The sequence below is a fragment of the Cherax quadricarinatus genome, chromosome 52 (assembly GCF_038502225.1).
Source record: "Cherax quadricarinatus isolate ZL_2023a chromosome 52, ASM3850222v1, whole genome shotgun sequence".
Lineage (NCBI taxonomy): Eukaryota > Metazoa > Arthropoda > Malacostraca > Decapoda > Parastacidae > Cherax > Cherax quadricarinatus.
Window position 1 is genome coordinate 14,228,934 of NC_091343.1, and position 22,664 is coordinate 14,251,597.

The window sequence follows — 22,664 nt, forward strand, 5'->3', positions numbered from 1 at the left end:
TCGTTTTGGTCCGCCTCATGGTGATCGAAAATCACATGACGTTCTAACCGCTGGGTGCTTGATTCTTGTAGGATTTGGTGGTCCTGTGGGTTAGAGCGTCATGTGATTTTCGTTCACCATGAGGCGGGCCAAAACGACATGGGTTCGAGTCCTCGGCTAGTCGCAGTGTTGTTATTGATTAAATACCACTCGTAAGACATGCGCAACAGTTAGGTATATTTATTCCGAAACGTTTCGCTTACACATTAGGCTTCGTCAGTCGAATACAGAGGTGGCAAATATGGAGACAGCAGATGCAGTGGAGATGAAAGATGATTTGGTCAATCAACATGTTTGAGGTGGTCAGTCACTCATCCTGGAGAAGTGTTCAACTTTATGGTCTTGAACCGTGGTTCAAGACTATGTATTTGTACGATGTTTTTGAACCAATATATCTTACCTTTGCCAATAATGGTTTCTGAACGAGTTATGTATTACGTTTAAGGATAGCCGTGAGGAATGACACACTACCCTAGGTAATGCAGTAGTGTGGCCTAGATTCAATTGTTAGCAATGTTAGTAGAGCAGCTTGTGTGTCAGAGCCGTGGTCCACCTAGGGCTGGGTACTCACCCATTGTGCTGGGCCAGCCATTGTGTTCTGCTTGCTGCCTTGTTTACATCATGGTGGAACGTGGCTCCCGACACCCCACCCCCCTTCTTATGGTAGGAGAGACTTACCCACCCACCAGCCTGGTCAGGACCTACTCACCCACCTACCTGGTGAGGACTTATCCACCCACCTGGTGGGATAGAGTAATAGTAGTGGATAATGAGAACTTTCAAGACACTTCATATCACTTATACTCTCTCGTCTGGAACATATTCACTGTTTTCTGCTGGAAAATGTACAGAGATCATATTATGTCTGCTTCAGAACAGTGAATAAGGAGAGTCAAATGATACAAATACCCAATGCAGAAGAAAAGACAGATATATTTATAATCAGCGTGAACCATGGAATCCTTATCTTAAACTAGTAGCCCATCAGTGGTAACGAAATTCAAGGTGTGGTACACCTTCACCACAGGTGTGGTGAAGATGTACCACACTCCCACAGGTATGGTGAAGGTGTGCTACACTCCCACAGGTGTGGGGAAGGTGTGCTATACTCCCACAGGTGCGGGGAAGGTGTGCTACACTCCCACAGGTGTGGTGAAGGTGTGCTACACTCCCACAGGTGTGGTGAAGGTGTGCTACACTCCCACAGGTGTGGTGAAGGTGTGCTACACTCCCACAGGTGTGGTGAAGGTGTGCTACACTCCCACAGGTGTGGTGAAGGTGTGCTACACTCCCACAGGTGTGGGGAAGGCGTGCTACACTCCCACAGGTGTGGTGAAGGTGTGCTACACTCCCACAGGTGTGGTGAAGGTGTGCTACACTCCCACAGGTATGGTGAAGGTGTGCTACACTCCCACAGGTGTGGGGAAGGTTTGCTACACTCCCACAGGTATGGTGAAGGTGTGCTACACTCCCACAGGTATGGTGAAGGTGTGCTACACTCCCACAGGTATGAAGGTGTGCTACACTCCCACAGGTATGGTGAAGGTGTGCTACACTCCCACAGGTGTGGTGAAGGTGTGCTACACTCCCACAGGTGTGGTGAAGATGTGCTACACTCCCACAGGTATGGTGAAGGTGTGCTACACTCCCACAGGTGTGGGGAAGGCGTACTACACTCCCACAGGTATGGTGAAGGTGTGCTACACTCCCACAGGTGTGGTGAAGGTGTGCTACACTCCCACAGGTGTGGTGAAGATGTGCTACACTCCCACAGGTGTGGGGAAGGCGTGCTACACTCCCACAGGTGTGGGGAAGGCGTGCTACACTCCCACAGGTGTGGGGAAGCCGTGCTACACCCACAGGTGTGGGGAAGCCGTGCTACACTCCCACAGGTGTGGGGAAGGCGTGCTACACTCCCACAGGTGTGGGGAAGGCGTGCTACACTCCCACAGGTGTGGGGAAGGCGTGCTACACTCCCACAGGTGTGGGGAAGGCGTGCTACACTCCCACAGGTGTGGTGAAGGTGTGCTACACTCCCACAGGTGTGGGGAAGGCGTGCTACACTCCCACAGGTGTGGGGAAGGCGTGCTACACTCTCACAGGTGTGGGGAAGACGTGCTACACTCCCACAGGTGTGGGGAAGGCGTGTTACACTCCCACAGGTGTGGAGAAGGTGTGCTACACTCCCACAGGTGTGGTGAAGGCGTGCTACACTCCCACAGGTGTGGGGAAGGCGTGCTACACTCCCACAGGTGTGGGGAAGGCGTGCTACACTCCCACAGGTGTGGGGAAGGCGTACTACACTCCCACAGGTATGGTGAAGGTGTGCTACACTCCCACAGGTGTGGGGAAGGCGTACTACACTCCCACAGGTATGGTGAAGGTGTGCTACACTCCCACAGGTGTGGGGAAGGCGTGCTACACTCCCACAGGTGTGGGGAAGGCGTGCTACACTCCCACAGGTGTGGGGAAGGCGTGCTACACTCCCACAGGTGTGGGGAAGGCGTGCTACACTCACACAGGTGTGGTGGTATTCTCAGAGTCAGCTTACTTACCTTCCATACCGTAGTTTCTAGCGTCACAATAACAGGCAGCCTCCAAGGATTAATTAAGACTTCATTGTCCCTCTGATCACGCAGTATGAACTCCCAGAGACATCTGGTGGCATCTGCATTAGTTCCTTTATATCTGCCGTCGTTGTATTTTGTACGTTAACACTTTATTGAGTTTACTGAAGCATCAGTAATGTAAATTGTGTGAAAGACCTCTTGTAAATGCTTGATCAGTCGGGTTGTGATGAGCCACTTACACCAACAGCCTGGTTGGCAAGGCTTCTGATACGGAAGCCGGACCTCAGGCTTATCTGCGAACCTAGAAAATCCCCTTCAAAAAAGTCACACGTATGTAATAAGCCTTACATTTATAGCAGAAGACTAGACACGACAGTTCCTCGAGTCAGTTTGTACTCAGTCGAGGGGTAGTGCCTACATTGGATAGCGTTCTGCTAACATCAACAGCCTGACTGATGAAGTCATCAATCAGAAATCCCAGACTAAAAGTGAGTCGCGGGGACGATGATCCCCCGGAATCAACAAGCATAAGCTCTTGGGTAGAATAGTGCCGTAACGAAGATAAGCATTTTGAAGAGTAAACTGAAGTATTCTCTCTTGCAAGTGACTGATCAATCAGGTTGTGAGTGTTAACTATGTAAATGGGCTTCTTAGAGTAGCAAAGGCATTGTATGAAACATTAACAGAAACACAGAAAACGTTTTAGACAGATAATGTTGCAGAACTGCAATGTATGTATATGTGAAGAATAAATAAGTCACAGGGAGGAGCAGAAGTACGTAAACAATGTTGTACGAACCTTTCATCTTCATCAAATGATACTAGAAATTAAGCTCGAGAAAAAAGTTGATTATTATCCTGTTACATAACCCACCGGCACCAACAACAAAGGAACTCGCGGAACAGATAAGGTAGATAGCCGCCTCAAAAGCTTTGGAAATCCTTCCCTACATCAAATATTTACCATCATTGAAGATTTCAGCCTTCCAAATGTTAAATGGAAGATGGCAGACATTGTACCAGGTAGTGCCTGGAAACACACACACACACACACACACACACACACACACACACACACACACACACACACACACACACACACACACACACACACACACACACCAGAAATCTGTTGGAAATCTTTGAAAAGTTTGGTTTGAATCAACAGTTAACAGAACCTAGCAGGAAAATATACCAGACAATCCTCACGAGCAATGAGGAACTAATCAGAGCCAAAACAATCTCAAATATAATATATTCCTACCACAACCTCATTGAAGTACAGACAAGTGTATATCCATGGTAGAGAAGCCCAAGACATAGCCAGCTTGAAAGGGTCTGCGTCAAAATAAAGAAAGCTAATGCATGGAAAAGCTGAATACAGAAAAATGCAAAATTTGTAAATATGTTACGCTAAGAAAGCCTAAAGCGATCAGATATTGAGAGTGAATATAGAAAAATGTACTGAAGAAAAAGGTTACGAAATTGCTTAAAAATGAGAATATGATACAACAAAAGTAAGACAATTTACACCAAGAGAATACCGCTATAGAGCAGAAGCTAAAACATTCATGCCAGACGCAAGAAACTAAAAAGGAACAAAAGGCCGTTCAGGAAATATGAAAATAACCCTAAATATTCCTTCACGCATACAAATTCTAATTTAAAACAACACCTCTATCACTGGCCCACTACTCACAGGAGGTTCGTACACCGGGTGCCAGATCAACCAGGCTGTGATGGATATGTGGAGTAGCGGGAACCCAGCAGAAACAGCGTGATTGACCAGGCTAGCACCAGACGAGCCTGGCCCATGGCCGGGCTCAGAGGGTAGAAAGACTCTCGAAACTCATCAAAGGTATATCAAAGATAAATGCACCGCTTTTGACTAAGAAATGAATGAAATTTTGAAAGACCAGTATGAAAATGTTCAGTAATCCACCATTTGATAAGACAGAGACGAGGATCCAGATAGTCTTTTCACTGTGAGTTAATGGAATACATGGTAAGCGGAAATCTAAAGCCAAGACAGCAGTGCCTAAGTGTGTGCAGTAAGGCTAACAGATTACTAGGATTTATTTCAAGAAGTATAAGTAACAGAAGCCCAAAAGTTATTTTACAGCTCTATACATCACTAGTGAGGCCACATTTAGATTATGCTGCTCAGTTTTGGTCCCCTTACTACAGGATGGATATAGACTCATTGGAGAACATAGAGAAGAATGACTAAAATGATTTACTGTGTAAAGGATCTCCCGTGTGAAGATAGACTTAGAGCCTTGAATCTCCACTCTCTGGAGAGACGTAGAATGAGGGGAGATATCATTGAAGTGTATAAGTGGATGAAGGGCATAAACAGAGGTGATATTAATAAAGTACTGAGAGTGTTGAACCAGGTAAGAACCAGAAATAATGGATTTAAGTTGGATAAATTTAGATTTAGAAAGGACATAGGTAAGTACTGGTTTTCGAAGTGTTGTGGATGCGTGGAACAATCTTTCGAGAAGGGTGATAGAAGCTAGGACCTTGGGTAGCTTTAAAAGGAGATTGGACAAATATACGAGTGGAAAGGGCTGGGTTTGATTGGTCTCATTGGGTAGCTTTGGGTAGAGGTGGTTTTGATAAGGACCTGCCTTGTATGGGCCAGTAGACCATTTGCAGTGTTCCTCCATTTTTATGTTCTTATGTAAAAACAATATACTTTGACCACAACATCATAGAAGTTCAAACGAGTATTAACTCAGGGAACTGCATCACTAATGTTAGAGACGGGATGTTCAGTAAGTTTAATTTTAACAACCATAGAATTGACTGGGAAAAAATAAACCGAGAGCTGTCAGACATACCCTGGGAATCAGACATGAGCACCCTAAATCCCCATCAGGGCTAGAGAAGCTGAAAATAGAAGCATTCAAGGTATGCATGATGCACATACCATTGAGGAAACTCAGAAGAAAATCAGATACATGTATATAGAGAGAGCGTAGATGGTACAGAAGAAGAAAACGGGTTACTGAATTTCTTAAAAACACAAATATGCTACAACAGAGGAAAGATAGACTTAGCAGAGAGATCACTGAATTAGAGCAAAAACTTAGGATATCATACCTAACAGAAGAAGTACATAGGGTAAGTAAGTGAGTTTATTCAGGTATACACAAATACAGTTACATAGAATTATCCTACATAGCAGCATATGTGTAGAGAACCTAGGATAACCCAAAAAAGTCAGACAGAGTGACTTATTTCCATTGGGGCCATACAGGATATTGCAAGAAACACAAAATATTTCTATTCCTCTGCAAAATCCAAGCTAAGAACTACCTGTAGAATTGGACCATTATTGAGAGGAGACTCGTATACTGACGATGAACAGGAAATGAGTGAAATCCTAAAAGTACAGTATGAGTCGGTGTTCAGCAACCCACTAAATGACAGCAAGGAAACATTTTTCACTCCAGCAGAAGGCCGCGCAAACCATCTAAGTGACATTAGTACAAATCCCATAGATTTCGAAAAAGAAATGGACCAGATTCATGGAATGCCCTATTTATAAAAAAGTGCAAAGTACCACTAGCACGAGCCCTCAGCATTCTTTGGAGAAAGAGCTTAAATTTAGGTGAAATACCGGAGGCTTTAAAGAGTGCAGAAATAGTGGAAATATAAAGACACATGCAGTATTTGTAGATGAATGGTTCAGAGAACCGACATGTTGATAAATTAGATACATGTGCAACTCTTGGGTATCTTTATTGAGGAAACGTTTCGCCACACAGTGGCTTCATCAGTCCATACGTAGGAGAAACTTGAAGAACAGGAGGAGAATGAGGTAATCAGTCCCTCAACCTTGAGTCGATGTGTTCAGTCCATCAATCTTGAATAGAATGCGGCATATGAGCGGAGAAGCAGCTTATAAACCGTATGGCAGGAGAGGTGCAGCAGTCATAGGTGGTGTCACATTTGTTCAATGTGGAAGTAGGTCGTGCCCAACTTCTTGGGATCTTAATACTTAGGAATTCTTCGCTTGCCTAATTCTTGGGCACGACCTACTTCCACATTGTTATGAGACATACAAGTAGGGAACAGGATGAAATTGGAGCCATCTGTGGGCCAGCATTTTCATTTGATCAACTGACTTTATCTCGTTGACATCATTATGCTGTACGAATGTGTTCCATATTCGAGTCATCCTGGGTATATATGATCTCAGATGGAGTGATGTTCTGGAGAAGGGTACAGCCAGAGTGAAGTTGCTGCTTTCTGCCCGTCTGGTGGCATAAAAGCTTGTTTCACGCTGTCCTCGAAGTGGATCCAAGTGTGGTACTTTGACAATATTGGCCTTGTACATAACAGTAAGACCACCCACATCCCTCCTATGTTGAAGGCTCTGCTGAAATGACAGATCTGTCCAGGATGGGTCCAGGCGAGAGATGAGACGTCTTGCTCTGTTCTCTACTCTGTCAAGCAGTCGCAGATGAGAGGAGGGGAGGGGGGAAGGCAAACCAAGAAAGTGGAGCATACTCAAGGTGCGAGCGTACTTGTGCCTCGTACAGAATCTTACAACCCCTACTGTTAAGTAGATGCGAGATACGGCGAAGTGCTGTAAACTTCCTGGCTGCCTTGTTTGCAAGATTTACAACATGGTTTTTCATGGTTAGTTTGGAGTCAAATTTCATCCCAAGGATATCAACTTCTTCTCCAGGTGCCAACACCCTCCCATTCATCCTTACTACTGCACCAGCATTACCATCATGGTGCCTAGAGACGATCATCATTTGCGTTTTCTCAGGTGCAAATGTTACTTGCCATCTGTTTATTATGTCAGATGAATTTTGATAGATAAATAAGCCATAGAGTTGAAGAAAAAGGTAAGTGGTGCACTGAGGAGTCTGTGGAGACAACGTTATCCATGGAAGCAAAGTATAGTGGTACCAACGCTCTTGTATGGGTGTGAGGCATGGGTGGTGAATGTTGCAACAAGGAGAAGACTGTAGGCAGTGGAAATATCATGTCTGAGGGCAACGTGCGGTGTGAATATAATGCAGGGAATCTGTAGCTTGGGGATTAGGAGTGTAGAGGAAGGATATTTGAGGTACTTCGGACCTTTAGAGAGGATGGAACAAAACAGAATGACTTGGAAGGGATATACATCTATAGTGGAAGGAAGACGGGGTAGGGGTCGTCCCTGGAAAGGTTGGAGAGGGGGGGATAAAGGAGGTTTTGTGTGGGAGGGGCAAGCTTTCGTGAGCGTATTAGATAGGAGTGAAGACGAATGGTTTTCGGGATGTTACGTGCTGTTGGAGTGTGAACAAAGTAACATTTATGAAGGGATTCAGGGAAACCGGTTAGCCAGACTTGAGTCCTGAAGGTGAGAAGTACAGTGCCTGCGCTCTGAAGGAGGGGTGTTGATATATATATATATATATATATATATATATATATATATATATATATATATATATATATATATATATATATATATATATATATATATATAACTGTAGTGTAGGCGCGCCTCTGGCAAGACAGTGATGGAGTGAATGATGGAAGTCCTTCTTTTTCGGGTCACCCGGCCTTTGTGGTAAACGGCCGAGCTTATACTGATTGTTGATTTAATACTACGATGAGTCGGAAATTATGTTAAAAATACGTATTAACTTTTGGTAGCATTTAGCAAAATTATATTATGTAAATTTAGCAAATTTATGTCAGGTTGCGAAGTTAGGTTTTTGTGCAAAATTAAAATTTCCGTAACATGTTAATCCATGATGTGATATATATCTGTCATTTCATAGGAAAACATTTATATATATATATATATATATATATATATATATATATATATATATATATATATATATATATATATATATATATATATATATATATATAGATGGGGTCCACCTCTGGTGTAAATTGTTGGACCCATATCTTCGGAGAAGTGGATAAAAAGGCTTCAAGGAAGAATATTTGGATTTCTTCCTGAAGCCGTTTGAATATTCCGCTTCCCCTACCACCCCATCTTTTCATTCTTTTTTTACCAATAGGTATATTTTATTACATAATATGGTACAGAAGATTTAAGAGATACATTGCTGATTCAAAGATGGCACATACAGTACATGAGGTGTGAGAGATACATGTCTAGTACATATTGTTACGTGTTTGTCACTGATTATAATGCGAAAATCTCATCCAGCTCTTCAGAGCTGGGGCGCGTGCCCAAAATGCAGCAGACATTACCCCTCTGAACAGCTGCACTGAGTCGCTGGAACAGAAAACTAGCTGCCCTGGGCTCCCTAGTTACTCTGAGTCTTTTGCCTAGCTCCTTAAGGAACTTAGATGCACACTTTCCCCATGAGCCAAGGGTCTCTGAGCCTATGGGAACAAACATGTAATGATGGGCAAGTTCTCCATATTTTATAGACTTTAGGGACTCCCTGAAGCTGGCGGCTGCCCCTCCTTCCTCCCTGGTGTATTGGAGATAGGTATCAGCCAAGGTAGATGCACATGTATAGTCCCACACCACCTGCTTACCGTCCATCCAGGCTTGAAGGGTGATACCATCTGGACGCTTCTGGCTGCCATCAGATCTGTATAGTTGGGGTGGCTCCTTTACTGCTGGGCATCCGGCTGTTGTGAGACTCCTTATTAACTTCCTCATGTCTTGCAATCTTTCCCTCCGATTTATGGCACACAAGACCATGGTACCTGAATCGGTCTGCTGCTTCACTGCCACAAATACACCTGTGTTCGGCGAGAATAGGGGCGGCAAGTCGAAGGGCAACACCAATGAGGCCTGGTCACAGACCGGGCCGTGGGGGCGTTGACCCCCGGAACTCTCTCTCCAGGTAATCCAGGTAATGCGGATGGTCCGTGGGTCGAGGCGTGTGCCAAGGCTGGAGTTAGGAACAGCCAACAGAAAGTCCCCTGCATGAGGACCCCTCACTGCCATGAGGCGGGCTCTATCCTTCCCTGACACACTCTGAAGCATTGTTGAGGCTATATTCTCCACTATTGGGCTATCCCAGTGCTACTGTTTGTAGTTGTTGGGGGGAGCAGGTCTGGTTTCAGAGCCCGTTAGACTATCCAAGATCATGGCTCCGTCAATGAATTTTTGGTCCTGGACTCCAATCTTGTCCCTAAGATGTTCAGGGAGAATTGCTGCTACAAGCCCTCTGGATGTAACGCATGAGTATAGAAAAGCAGGTGGTGCAATCTGTGATGACTTGCGGACACCAATGCCTCCTAGTCTGACTGGAAGTGTAGCTTGGTTCCACTGCTCTTTTTCTAGAGTAAGGTTAAGTACTTTCGTAAAAATTTGCCTCAGGATACTGTCATATTCGTGCAGTATAGGGTTATATGAAGGTGCACATCTTAGGATATATATATATATATATATATATATATATATATATATATATATATATATATATATATATATATATATATATACATATACACACACACACACACACACACACACACACACACACACACACACACACACACAAAACTGCCACTGTGAAAGAATAATGAAATTCCAAGCGCTTTCGTGACTACTCACATTATCAAGGAACAATAAAAGTGATGCATCAAAGGAAGGCATATAAAGGGTCTAGACCACACCTCACCATCACATCCCACAACAAAGCAACACCTGATGCAGAACTCATAAGAGAGAGAGAGAGAGTCAGGTGTTGCTTTGTTGTGGGATGTGATGGTGAGGTGTGGTCTAGACCCTTTATATGCCTTTCTTTGATGCATCACTTTTATTGTTCCTTGATAATGTGAGTAGTCACGAAAGCGCTTGGAATTTCATTATTCTTCCACAGTGGTTGTTTTGCATATTTTGAAATCACCTGTTTACTGTGATCTTATTCCATATATTATTTATATATATATATATATATATATATATATATATATATATATATATATATATATATATATATATATATGTATGTATGTCGTGCCGAATAGGCAGAACTTGCTATCTTGGCTTAAATAGCAACGCTCATTTTGCCATAAAGGACAAGCGAAAATTTGTGTATGCAATAATTTCGCCAAAATCATTCTGAACCTAACGAAAAAAATATATTTCACTGTGTTTGTTTAGTATTAAATTATTGTAAACAAATCTAAAATATAATTGGTTGGGTTAGGCTAAAATAAATTGTTCTTGTTATAATAAGGTTAGGTAAGTTTTCTAAGATTCTTTTGGTGCAAAATTAAATTTTTTTACATTAACATTAATGAAAAAAATATATCTTTAAACATATAAGAGAAAATTTCAGAAATGACTTAATTTTAAATGAGTTCTTGCTAATTGACCAGTTTTACATATTCGGCACGACATATATATATATATAATATATATATATATATAATATACATATATATATATATATATATATATATATATATATATATATATATATATAATGTATATATATAAGCACTGATCTCTGACTGAAGGAGACTCGAACCTACGAACCTTGGAACAAGGTTCACAGTACTTTAACAATCTACCCACACTGGACAATACCTTGGAGTCCAGCTCACGCTAGACTTTGATCCAAGGCAGCCAGCTTTCAGGGAGAAGGCTTACAGCTTTTCATCTCATCCCCTGCATGCATCAGCCTTACTAGAGATATTAACAATGCAAGGAATTCGCAAGAGCATTGTTAATATCTCTAGTAAGGCTGATGCATGCAGGGGATGAGATGAAAAGCTGTAAGCCTTCTCCCTGAAAGCTGGCTGCCTTGGATCAAAGTCTAGCGCAAGCTGGACTCCAAGGTATTGTCCAGTGTGGGTAGATTGGTAAAGCACTGCATACCTTGTTCCAAGGTTCGTAGGTTCGAGTCTCCTTCAGCCAGAGATCAGTGATATAAATATATATTATATATAACTGCTATAATTAATATCATTGTTTAAAAATTATTTTATGATATTTTATGGAGGTTAATGGTTGTAGCACTGAACCTCTAATGGTACTCAGTTTTTTTATGGTAATATTTTAAAGTTATTACCCTCATATATTAATCACTCACACTTAATTACTGTATTTCATACTTACAAGTTATAAGTTACATATTTTGTTTTAAATCGTGTTTATACTTATTATCTTCTGAAATATTCTTTGTGGTTTGGTTTTACAATTGTCTTCGAATAGTTATAGAGAAACACACACACACATACACACACATACACACACACACACACACACACACACACACACACACACACACACACACACACACATACACACACACACACACACACACACACACACACACACACACACACACACACACACACACACACACACACATACACTAACACACATACACACACATACACACATACACACACATACACACACACACATACACACATACACATACACACACACATACACACATACACACATACACACACACACATACACACACACATACACACACACATACACACACACACTACGATACCTGAGAGACTCGAACTCCCTCAACTGACCTAATTGCTCTCACTCAGTGAGTGAGAACCAGTGAAGAAAACTGAGAAATCAGTACCTAACATACACACATACACACACACACACACTACGATACCTGAGAGACTCGAACTCCCTCAACTGACCTAATTGCTCTCACTCAGTGAGTGAGAACCAGTGAAGAAAACTGAGAAATCAGTACCTAACTAGGTGAGTACACACATACACACACACACACACACACAGTCCTAAACTCATACAGGGAGAGGGAACAGAGAACAGGGGAGGGGGGAACAGTACAGTAGAGAGAGAACAGAGGGAAAAAATATCTTAGCAAAACTGAATACATCAGCAGTGTGCTGCTACCCGTTCTGTGTGATAGCTAGCTTATGTTGTTACTTTGTAACTGGTTCCATTATACAGGATGGCTTTCATAGTGCTGAAATGTGTCAGTCTGAGCTGAGAGAATTCACTGGTGGCAGTGTGAGCTGAGAGACCACTGTAGTGTCAGCCTCCTGAGCTGAGACTACAGTAGTGTCAGCCTGAGCTGAGAGACTTCAGTGGTGGCAGCCTGAGCTGAGAGACTACTGTAGTGTCACCCTCCTGAACTGAGACTAAAGTAGTGTCAGCCTGAGCTGAGAGACTTCAATTGGAAAATGAGGATTACGTCAAATATTTCATTAAAGGTTCATCAGTTAGGGCAGCTTCAAAGGTTTATTTCCAGCAGACCTGGAGTTACTATTACTTCGGAATTATTATCTCTCAAGATGGCATATCTACACGCAGATGCAACGGAATTTTCATGAATATATTAGGGGAAATGAGAGGAATGGCAAAGATGAATGGAAGAGGGGAAACTTGGCTTGACCCTTCACGGGAGGGTGACATATTTCCTCCCCTCGGGCGAATGAGCCGCCCTAGAAGTCGAAAGGGAGGGAAGGAGGGAAAGGGAGAGGAGGGACAAGTAAAAAGAAAAATCTATGAAGAGTAGAATCTATATTATGACATCACTTTTGTCAGGTGATATCTTCATGTGAAGAAGATATCACCGTGCAGAGGAAGCCTTTATTGGGACAGCATATCTCTGTGTAGAGGTTTGTAACTCTACTACAGTAGCTTGTGCTGCCTGTCTGCAGTACGCAGTTGATTTCCTGATAGGGTCGTATTATTCTTTGTGTGATAATGTCATTCTTATAATTCTCTACAGTGTGAGATTTTATAGCTAATCTGTCTTAATTTTTATACTCAAATTTTATGCTACTCTACCACTAATCTTTTAATATTCTGGAAGAAAATCTCGCTCGTCCTGGTTCCAGATCAGGCCTGGTTGAATGCCTCCCCCCGCTGGCCAGAGTATGCATCATAGCCTGCATGATCAGGAAATGACGAGCCTCACTTCCTTCTTGAAGATGGCTAGGGGTTCATTGAAAGTTTCTCTTTTACATGAAGGTTAGATGTTTAGCCTTGGTCCCTTTACATCTGTTTACAAGAATAATAATGTGTGCCTTGAACGTGAGATCTGACATTATCCCAGGTCTTTCACATTTAATTCTCGCTTTATTAAGTGATCTGCATTTGTCTTGTACTTTAATATCTTTTTGTATGTCTTCATTTCTTCCATAACGTAGTAATTGAAATTTGTTCTTTGTTGTCAGTAGCCCATTCGAAGACTTTGTTTACATCCGCTTAGAATTTTATTGTCTTCTGTGGATGTCATTCTCATACAAATTCAAGATCGTCAATAAAGGGTGATACGGTGCTATGGTTCATGTCTGTTATGTATAAGATTGAGAAAGAGAAGTGGGACGAGCACTGTGCCTTGGGAAACAGAAGTTTTCACTGTGGAAGCCCCTGATTTCACTGCTAATACTCTTTGGGTTCTGTTTGTAAAGAACTTAAATATCCATCTGCCCACGTTTCCAGTAGTTTCCTTTGCACTCTTTTTGTGAACAATTACCTAATGGTTGTACGTGTTGTGAAGGCTTTTATAACGTCAGTGTACACTATATCTTCATTTTGTTTTCCAGTGTATCGAAGACTGTGTCGTAATGGTCTTGCATTTGCAAGTGGCAGGAGCGACCTGTTCAGAACTCATGCTCACCTGGGTTGGCATGTACTGAGATTCCATGTGATTGGCAATCTGGCTTATTTTTTTTTTATTTTTTAAACATCTTAGGATATCAGTGCTATCAGTCTACATTATTTTTTTTTTCAATTGCTTTATTGCCACCTATGTGGAATGGACTATACTGTATCAAAAGTTTTTACTGACTCTGGGAAGGCTCGTGTCCAGACTCCTCCATAGAATATTTAAGGCGTGGCCGCAAGAGATTGCGGTTTCTTGCAGTTTTTGATGAATGTTGAGTTCCACGAGTCTGGGCCTTGGGCGGAGTTCATGGGTATGCAATCAGTAGCTTCTGCGAAGTCAAGTAGGACAAGTATTATATCAGCAATTATGGAAAATTGTCGAAGTTTATCTGGAGAAAGGGGAAGCAGAGGAAAGATAAAAAGAGAGGTAGTGAATTACGATTAGGGATGGAATTATTGGGGGGATGATTAAATATTGGGGGAAGTAAGAAAGTACGGAGATGTTTTGATTGAAGAAGCAGCTGGAGTGTTCAACGTACTAAGACACTTTTATTTTGTTTGAAATCTACGAGAGCAAGAGGCACGGCAAACGGTGCAAAATACCTCCAGTGGAAAAACAGGTGTACAATAATTACACCTAGAACAGAACAAGACTCTTCAACAGCCTCCCCTACATAATGGGAATTACCGTGAGACTCGTAGCTCTCTTCAATAGGGAGCTGATAAGTTCAAGTCATTTTCTGATTAGCCGGGCTGTGGTGCATAAGTTGGGCTGCGTGCAGCCAGCACCAACATCCTGATGTATTGGGCCATCATCCAAGAGGCTTGGTGTAGGACCGGGCTCTGTAATCGTCTACAGGTAGTCTTCGTGTTATTTTACTCGTAAGAAAGTCTTTCAAGGGAAGGGAGTCCCCTTGGTGCTAGAGTTTAAGGTCGAGTCGAACTGGAATTACTTTCCCCTTCCTCTGATCAAACATGATTACCTTCCGTTCCTCAGGCCCTGTATGTCCCTTATGGGTTTAGCGCTTCCTTCTGGATAATATTAACCATAGGAACAGCAGTGATACGTCAGATATTGTAGGCCTCCCGTCTCGAAATAATATGGTAAGACTATAAGTGTGTGTTCTGGAGTTTACCTGGAGAGGGTTTCGGGGGTCAACGCCCCCGCGGACCTGCCTGAGACCAGGCCTCATGGTGGATCAGGGTCTGATCAACCTGGGTGTTACTGCTGGCCGCACGAAAGCTGACGTACGAACCACAGCTCGGTTGGTCAGGTACTGACTTTAGGTGCCTGTTATACCAGGCGTGTGTTCTAGTTATACCTGGTGTGTGTTCTCGTTATACCTGGTGTTTGCTAGTTATACCTGGTGTGTGTTCTCGTTATACCTGGTGTTTGCTAGTTATACCTGGTGTGTGTTATGGTTATACCAGGTATGTGTTCTAGTTATACCTGGTGTGTGTTCTAGTTATACCAGGCGTGTGTTCTAGTTATACCTGGTGTGTGTTCTAGTTATACCTGGTGTGTGTTCTAGTTATACCAGGTGTGTGTTCTAGTTATACCTGGTGTGTGTTCTAGTTATACCAGGTGTGTGTTCTAGTTATACCTGGTGTGTGTTCTAGTTGTACCAGGTGTGTGTTCTAGTTGTACCAGGTGTGTGTTCTAGTTATACCTGGTGTGTGTTCTAGTTATACCTGGTGTGTGTTCTAGTTATACCTGGTGTGTGTTCTAGTTATACCTGGTGTGTGTTCTAGTTGTACCTGGTGTGTGTTCTAGTTATACCTGGTGTGTGTTCTAGTTATACCTGGTGTGTGTTCTAGTTATACCTGGTGTGTGTTCTAGTTATACCTGGTGTGTGTTCTAGTTATACCTGGTGTGTGTTCTAGTTATACCAGGTGTGTGTTCTAGTTATACCTGGCGTGTGTTCTAGTTATACCTGGCGTGTGTTCTAGTTATACCAGGTGTGTGTTCTAGTTATACCTGATGTGTGTTCTAGTTATACCTGGTGTGTGTTCTAGTTATACCAGGCGTGTGTTCTAGTTATACCTGGTGTGTGTTCTAGTTATACCTGGCGTGTGTTCTAGTTATACCTGGCGTGTGTTCTAGTTATACCAGGTGTGTGTTCTAGTTATACCAGGTGTGTGTTCTAGTTATACCTGGTGTGTGTTCTAGTTATACCTGGTGTGTGTTCTAGTTATACCAGGTGTGTGTTCTAGTTATACCAGGTGTGTGTTCTAGTTATACCTGGCGTGTGTTCTAGTTATACCTGGCGTGTGTTCTAGTTATACCTGCTGTGTGTTCTAGTTATACCTGGTGTGTGTTCTAGTTATACCTGGTGTGTGTTCTAGTTATACCTGGTGTGTGTTCTAGTTATACCTGGTGTGTGTTCTAGTTATACCTGGCGTGTGTTCTAGTTATACCTGGCGTGTGTTCTAGTTATACCTGGTGTGTGTTCTAGTTATACCTGGTGTGTGTTCTAGTTATACCTGGTGTGTGTTCTAGTTATACCTGGTGTGTGTTCTAGTTATACCTGGTGTGTGTTCTAGTTATACCTGGTGTGTGTTCTAGTTATACCTGGTGTGTGTTCTAGTTATACCTGGTGTGTGTTCTAGTTATACCTGGCGTGTGTTCTAGTTATACCTGGTGTGTGTTCTAGTTATACCAGGTGTGTGTTCTAGTTATACCAGGCGTGTGTTCTAGTTATACCTGGTGTGTGTTCTAGTTATACCTGGTGTGTGTTCTAGTTATACCAGGCGAGTGTTCTAGTTATACCTGGTGTATGTTCTAGTTATACCTGGTGTGTGTTCTAGTTATACCTGGTGTGTGTTCTAGTTATACCAGGCGTGTGTTCTAGTTATACCTGGTGTGTGTTCTAGTTATACCAGGTGTGTGTTCTAGTTATACCAGGCGTGTGTTCTAGTTATACCAGGCGTGTGTTCTAGTTATACCTGGTGTGTGTTCTAGTTATACCAGGTGTGTTCTAGTTATACCTGGTGTGTGTTCTAGTTATACCTGGTGTGTGTTCTAGTTATACCTGGTGTGTGTTCTAGTTATACCTGGTGTGTGTTCTAGTTATACCTGGTGTGTGTTCTAGTTATACCTGGTGTGTGTTCTAGTTATACCAGGTGTGTGTTCTAGTTATACCTGGTGTGTGTTCTAGTTATACCAGGCGTGTGTTCTAGTTATACCTGGTGTGTGTTCTAGTTATACCTGGTGTGTGTTCTAGTTATACCAGGCGTGTGTTCTAGTTATACCAGGCGTGTGTTCTAGTTATACCTGGTGTGTGTTCTAGTTATACCTGGTGTGTGTTCTAGTTATACCAGGTGTGTGTTCTAGTTATACCTGGTGTGTGTTCTAGTTATACCTGGTGTGTGTTCTAGTTATACCTGGTGTGTGTTCTAGTTATACCTGGTGTGTGTTCTAGTTATACCTGGTGTGTGTTCTAGTTATACCTGGTGTGTGTTCTAGTTATACCAGGTGTGTGTTCTAGTTATAGGCGTGTTCTAGTTATACCTGGTGTGTGTTCTAGTTATACCTGGTGTGTGTTCTAGCGTTCTAGTTATACCAGGCGTGTTCTAGTTATACCTGGTGTGTGTTCTAGTTATACCTGGTGTGTGTTCTAGTTATACCAGGTGTGTGTTCTAGTTATACCTGGTGTGTGTTCTAGTTATACCTGGTGTGTGTTCTAGTTATACCAGGTGTGTGTTCTAATTATACCTGGTGTGTGTTCTAGTTATACCAGGTGTGTGCTCTAGTTATACTTGGTGTGTGTTCTAGTTATACCTGGTGTGTGTTCTAGTTATTCCTGGTGTGTGTTCTAGTTATACCAGGTGTGTGTTCTAGTTATACCAGGCGTGTTCTAGTTATATCTGGTGTGTGTTCTAGTTATACCAGGCGTGTTCTAGTTATACCTGGCGTGTGTTTTAGTTATACCAGGCGTGTTCTAGTTATACCAGGCGTGTGTTCTAGTTATGCCTGGTGTGTGTTCTAGTTATACCAGGCGTGTTCTAGTTATACCAGGCGTGTGTTCTAGTTATACCTGGTGTGTGTTCTAGTTATACCAGGTGTGTGTTCTAGTTATACCAGGCGTGTGTTCTAGTTATACCTGGTGTGTGTTCTAGTTATACCTGGTGTGTGTTCTAGTTATACCAGGCGTGTGTTCTAGTTATACCTTGTGTGTTCTAGTTATACCAGGTGTGTGTTCTAGTTATACCTGGTGTGTGTTCTAGTTATACCAGGCGTGTGTTCTAGTTATACCTGGCGTGTGTTCTAGTTATACCTGGTGTGTGTTCTAGTTATACCAGGTGTGTGTTCTAGTTATACCTGGTGTGTGTTCTAGTTATACCTGGTGTGTGTTCTAGTTATACCAGGCGTGTGTTCTAGTTATACCTGGTGTGTGTTCTAGTTATACCAGGCGTGTGTTCTAGTTATACCTGGTGTGTGTTCTAGTTATACCAGGCGTGTGTTCTAGTTATACCTGGCGTGTGTTCTAGTTATACCTGGCGTGTGTTCTAGTTATACCAGGTGTGTGTTCTAGTTATACCTGGTGTGTGTTCTAGTTATACCAGGCGTGTGTTCTAGTTATACCTGGTGTGTGTTCTAGTTATACCAGGCGTGTGTTCTAGTTATACCTGGTGTGTGTTCTAGTTATACCAGGTGTGTGTTCTAGTTATACCAGGTGTGTGTTCTAGTTATACCAGGTGTGTGTTCTAGTTATACCTAGTTATACCTGGTGTGTGTTCTAGTTATACCACCTGGTGTGTGTTCTAGTTATACCAGGCGTGTGTTCTAGTTATACCTGTGTGTTCTAGTTATACCAGGTGTGTGTTCTAGTTATACCTGGTGTGTGTTCTAGCGTGTGTTCTAGTTATACCAGGCGTGTGTTCTAGTTATACCTGGTGTGTGTTCTAGTTATACCAGGTGTGTGTTCTAGTTATACCTGGTGTGTGTTCTAGTTATACCTGGTGTGTTTTCTAGTTATACCTGGTGTGTGTTCTAGTTATACCAGGCGTGTGTTCTAGTTATACCTGGTGTGTGTTCTAGTTATACCAGGTGTGTGTTCTAGTTATACCTGGTGTGTGTTCTAGTTATACCTGGTGTGTTTTCTAGTTATACCTGGTGTGTTCTAGTTATACCAGGTGTGTGTTCTAGTTATACCAGGTGTGTGTTCTAGTTATACCAGGCGTGTTCTAGTTATACCAGGTGTGTGTTCTAGTTATACCTGGTGTGTGTTCTAGTTATACCAGGCGTGTTCTAGTTATACCAGGCGTGTTCTAGTTATACCATGGGTGTGTTCTAGTTATACCTGGTGTGTGTTCTAGTTATACCAGGCGTGTTCTAGTTATACCTGGTGTGTGTTCTAGTTATACCAGGTGTGTTCTAGTTATACCTGGTGTGTGTTCTAGTTATACCTGGCGTGTGTTCTAGTTATACCTGGTGTTTGTAATCTGGCTGACTTTTTTTTTCCCCATTTTTTGTGTCATTCCATAGTTATGGAAATGTGTAACCGAGGTAAGGCCGCCATAAACCATTTGAATGGCGTTTTATATAAACGAGGACTTTGTGTCCTGGATCTCCAGGGTTTAGTGATACATGTGTGTGTGTTTGGGGGGGAGGTGTTGAGGTAACATTGTGTATTGTACCATAACAGTTTAACCATTTTTGAATCCCAGGGCAGCTGCCATTCCCGCACCGTTAATCATTCAAAAGTTACTAGTTGTGTTTTTATCCTTGTAATATCCGGACGTAATAGAACTTTTAAAGGAGAAACTAGATGCAGTGCCTGCTGCAAGTGTCAGATTAGCCAGGGTGTGATGGCTACGTGGGCCTTTGAGTCCTACCTAATAGCAGCAGTGTTTTTGGCCATGCATTTCAAGACCAAGCAAGTGCTTGTTGGGCACACTAAGAGAAAACTCAATAAGTGTGAGGGGAGCAAAACACTTTAACACCCTTCACATTTAAAGGAGTACCTTTGATGAGCTTCAAAAGTTTTTCTATTGGAGCTAGGCTAGGCTCGTTGTCAAGAGCCTTGGCCTAGCTGTCGTCAAGAGGAAAAATGATAAATTCCTCAAACCATTTCTTGATTAGCTGGGTTTTACACCTGGCACCAACAGCCTGATAGGTCATACTAGCGCCCAGGAGGCCTGGTTTGGGACCGGATTGTGGGGGTGATGCCCTCGGAAACTGAGTACAGAATGGAAAAGGAATGAATGCAAGGGACTCTTGTTCAAGGATCACAACGGTGTTGCTATCACAAATGCATGGAAGTTGATAGGCTGGATAACTAGTATACTTTCAAAACATGAGATTCCAAGGCAGTGATAATGCTCTGTACCACTAGTTCTCACAGGTATATTTCTAAGGCAGGCGAAGTCACAGAACTGGAAAATGTATGGACAACCTTCAGTGCTCATATATTCAGTCAGGCATCTAAATTATTGAGAACCCCTTAAGTCTCTTGAGCTGTGCTCTATGTAATGTAGACAAGAAACATACAGTACATCATAATTTACACCTGGAAAGTTCTGGAAAGATTAGTCCAATTTTTTTTAACATTGACCATCTCCAACGAGGTAGTGTCACCCAAATTAAGGGGCATGTATTCACCATCATTCAGTTAATAGCTGTATTGCTAGAAGTGCAGAAACGCCACCATTCAAATACATGTAACCCACTACACTGACTGACATCCCCACCCTTCCTTTCAAGTGCAGGTACCGTACTTCCACCTCCAGGACTGGTCCATTTAACTAGTTTCCCCAAATCCCTTCATAAATGTTACCTTGCCCACATTCCAACAGTATGTAGAGCCATAAAAACCAATTGTCGATACTCACCTGATTTAACATGCTCGCACGAACCTGTGGATGCTCAAGCCCCTAGCACTCAAAATCTCCTTTACCCCTCCCTCCGTCCCTTTCTGGGATGACCACTACTCCTTCCTTTAAGTTTAACCCCTGATTTATACACCCTCTTTGTCATGCCCAAATCACATCAGGTTTTTATATCTTTATTATACTTTTATTAACCCACGCCACCTTACTCCCTTCTAATTTCTATGCTCCACATTCTTCCCATAATATTCACACCACACCTCATCCTCAGATATGACATCTCCACTGCCTTCAGCCTCATTCTTGCTGCAGTATTTAAGCGCATGCCTCACTCCTATATTAGTGTTGATACCATTAAACACTGGTTGATTCCATTTTCTTTTTTAGATGAAGTTATGTGTCTCCACAGATACCTGCATATACAGCCCACCTTTTTTTTCCCTTCGTTCATTGTATGAGTCGCCTCATCCATCTACAGACCCACTCCCAGATAACTGAACACATTTGTTTCCTCCATACTCCCCACCTCCAATTTTTCGTTGCCTATTTTTTTTTTTACTGTCATCATCTTGCACTTTCCTATGTTCAGTTTTAAAGTTCCTTTTACATACCCTCACAACTATATCCACGAAATTTTACAGCTTCTTTTTGGAAGCTCCCAAAAGCATTGTGTCATCTCCAGAGAGCAAGTATGTCAACTCCCACGTTGTATCAAATTCATTATCTTTTAATCGTACACCTCTCTTCAGCACCCTAGTATTCACTTGTTTTTACAACACCATCTATGTATATGTTGAAGAATCATGGTGACATAACACATCCCTGAAGCCTACATTTTCTGGGAAGTAATCCCTCTTCTGCATACCCTAACCTGAGCCTTGCTATTTACTTAAATATTTTAATGTTTTAATAACCTACTACCTATTAGTCCAAAATCAGTACACTTCCATTACTCCCTGTGAGAACAAGAAGCTTTTCAGATAGTACAAAGTATTTCCAGTGAAAAACATGGGTACAGTGAATACCCAAAGAGATAACTCAAGAGCCAAAGATCCAAGAATTTTAACCCCCTCCCTTCAAACGTAAAGGAAATTACCAGCTGACCTGTCTTCAAGAGGGAACTGGAGAGGTTCCTCAAGCTATCCCCTGATTAGCCAGGCTGTGATACCTACATTAGTCTGTGCATGGCTAGCACCAACAGCCTTGTTAATGAGTCCATCAGGAGGCCTAGTCTGAGACCAGGCTGTGGGGAGACGGTGACCCTTTAATTCGTTTTTAGGCACCTCATGGGTAACGTGTAATTTTATTTCACTTATTGATTCTTACAGTTTCATTACCAGTTTTTTGGTGTATCCATTTAATGAGATAAATGGTGTGTCAACTGTGACTACAGCCTACTAACACTGTGTTTTGTATTGACAGGGCGGAGAGCGTGTGGTGTGGGAGTTTCACAATGTGACCCTGACACGAGTACCCGGCTATGGCTTCGGCATCGCTGTCAGCGGTGGCAGAGACAACCCACACTTTACTAATGGTGACCCTTCTATTGCCATTTCTGATGTCCTCAAGGCTGGACCTGCCGAGGGCAAGCTCCAGTGAGTATTGTTGCTGCTGCTCTGTACATGTATCATGTAGAACTT

General features: G+C 42.4%; 1 protein-coding gene across 10 annotated transcripts in view; it reads left to right on the forward strand.

The window, feature by feature from the left end:
- The window catches only part of pyd (zonula occludens-like protein polychaetoid), a 662,689-nt gene that overhangs the window by 387,545 nt on the left and 252,480 nt on the right, over nucleotides 1-22,664 (forward strand). For all 10 annotated transcript variants that reach the window (XR_011393435.1, XM_070096083.1, XM_070096079.1 and 7 more), the window contains exon 2: nucleotides 22,447-22,619. Coding sequence is in view for 9 of the 10 variants with exons in the window: in XM_070096083.1 (XP_069952184.1) it covers nucleotides 22,447-22,619 (173 nt within the window). In the remaining variant the exon portion in view is untranslated. The remainder of the gene's footprint in view (nucleotides 1-22,446; nucleotides 22,620-22,664) is intronic.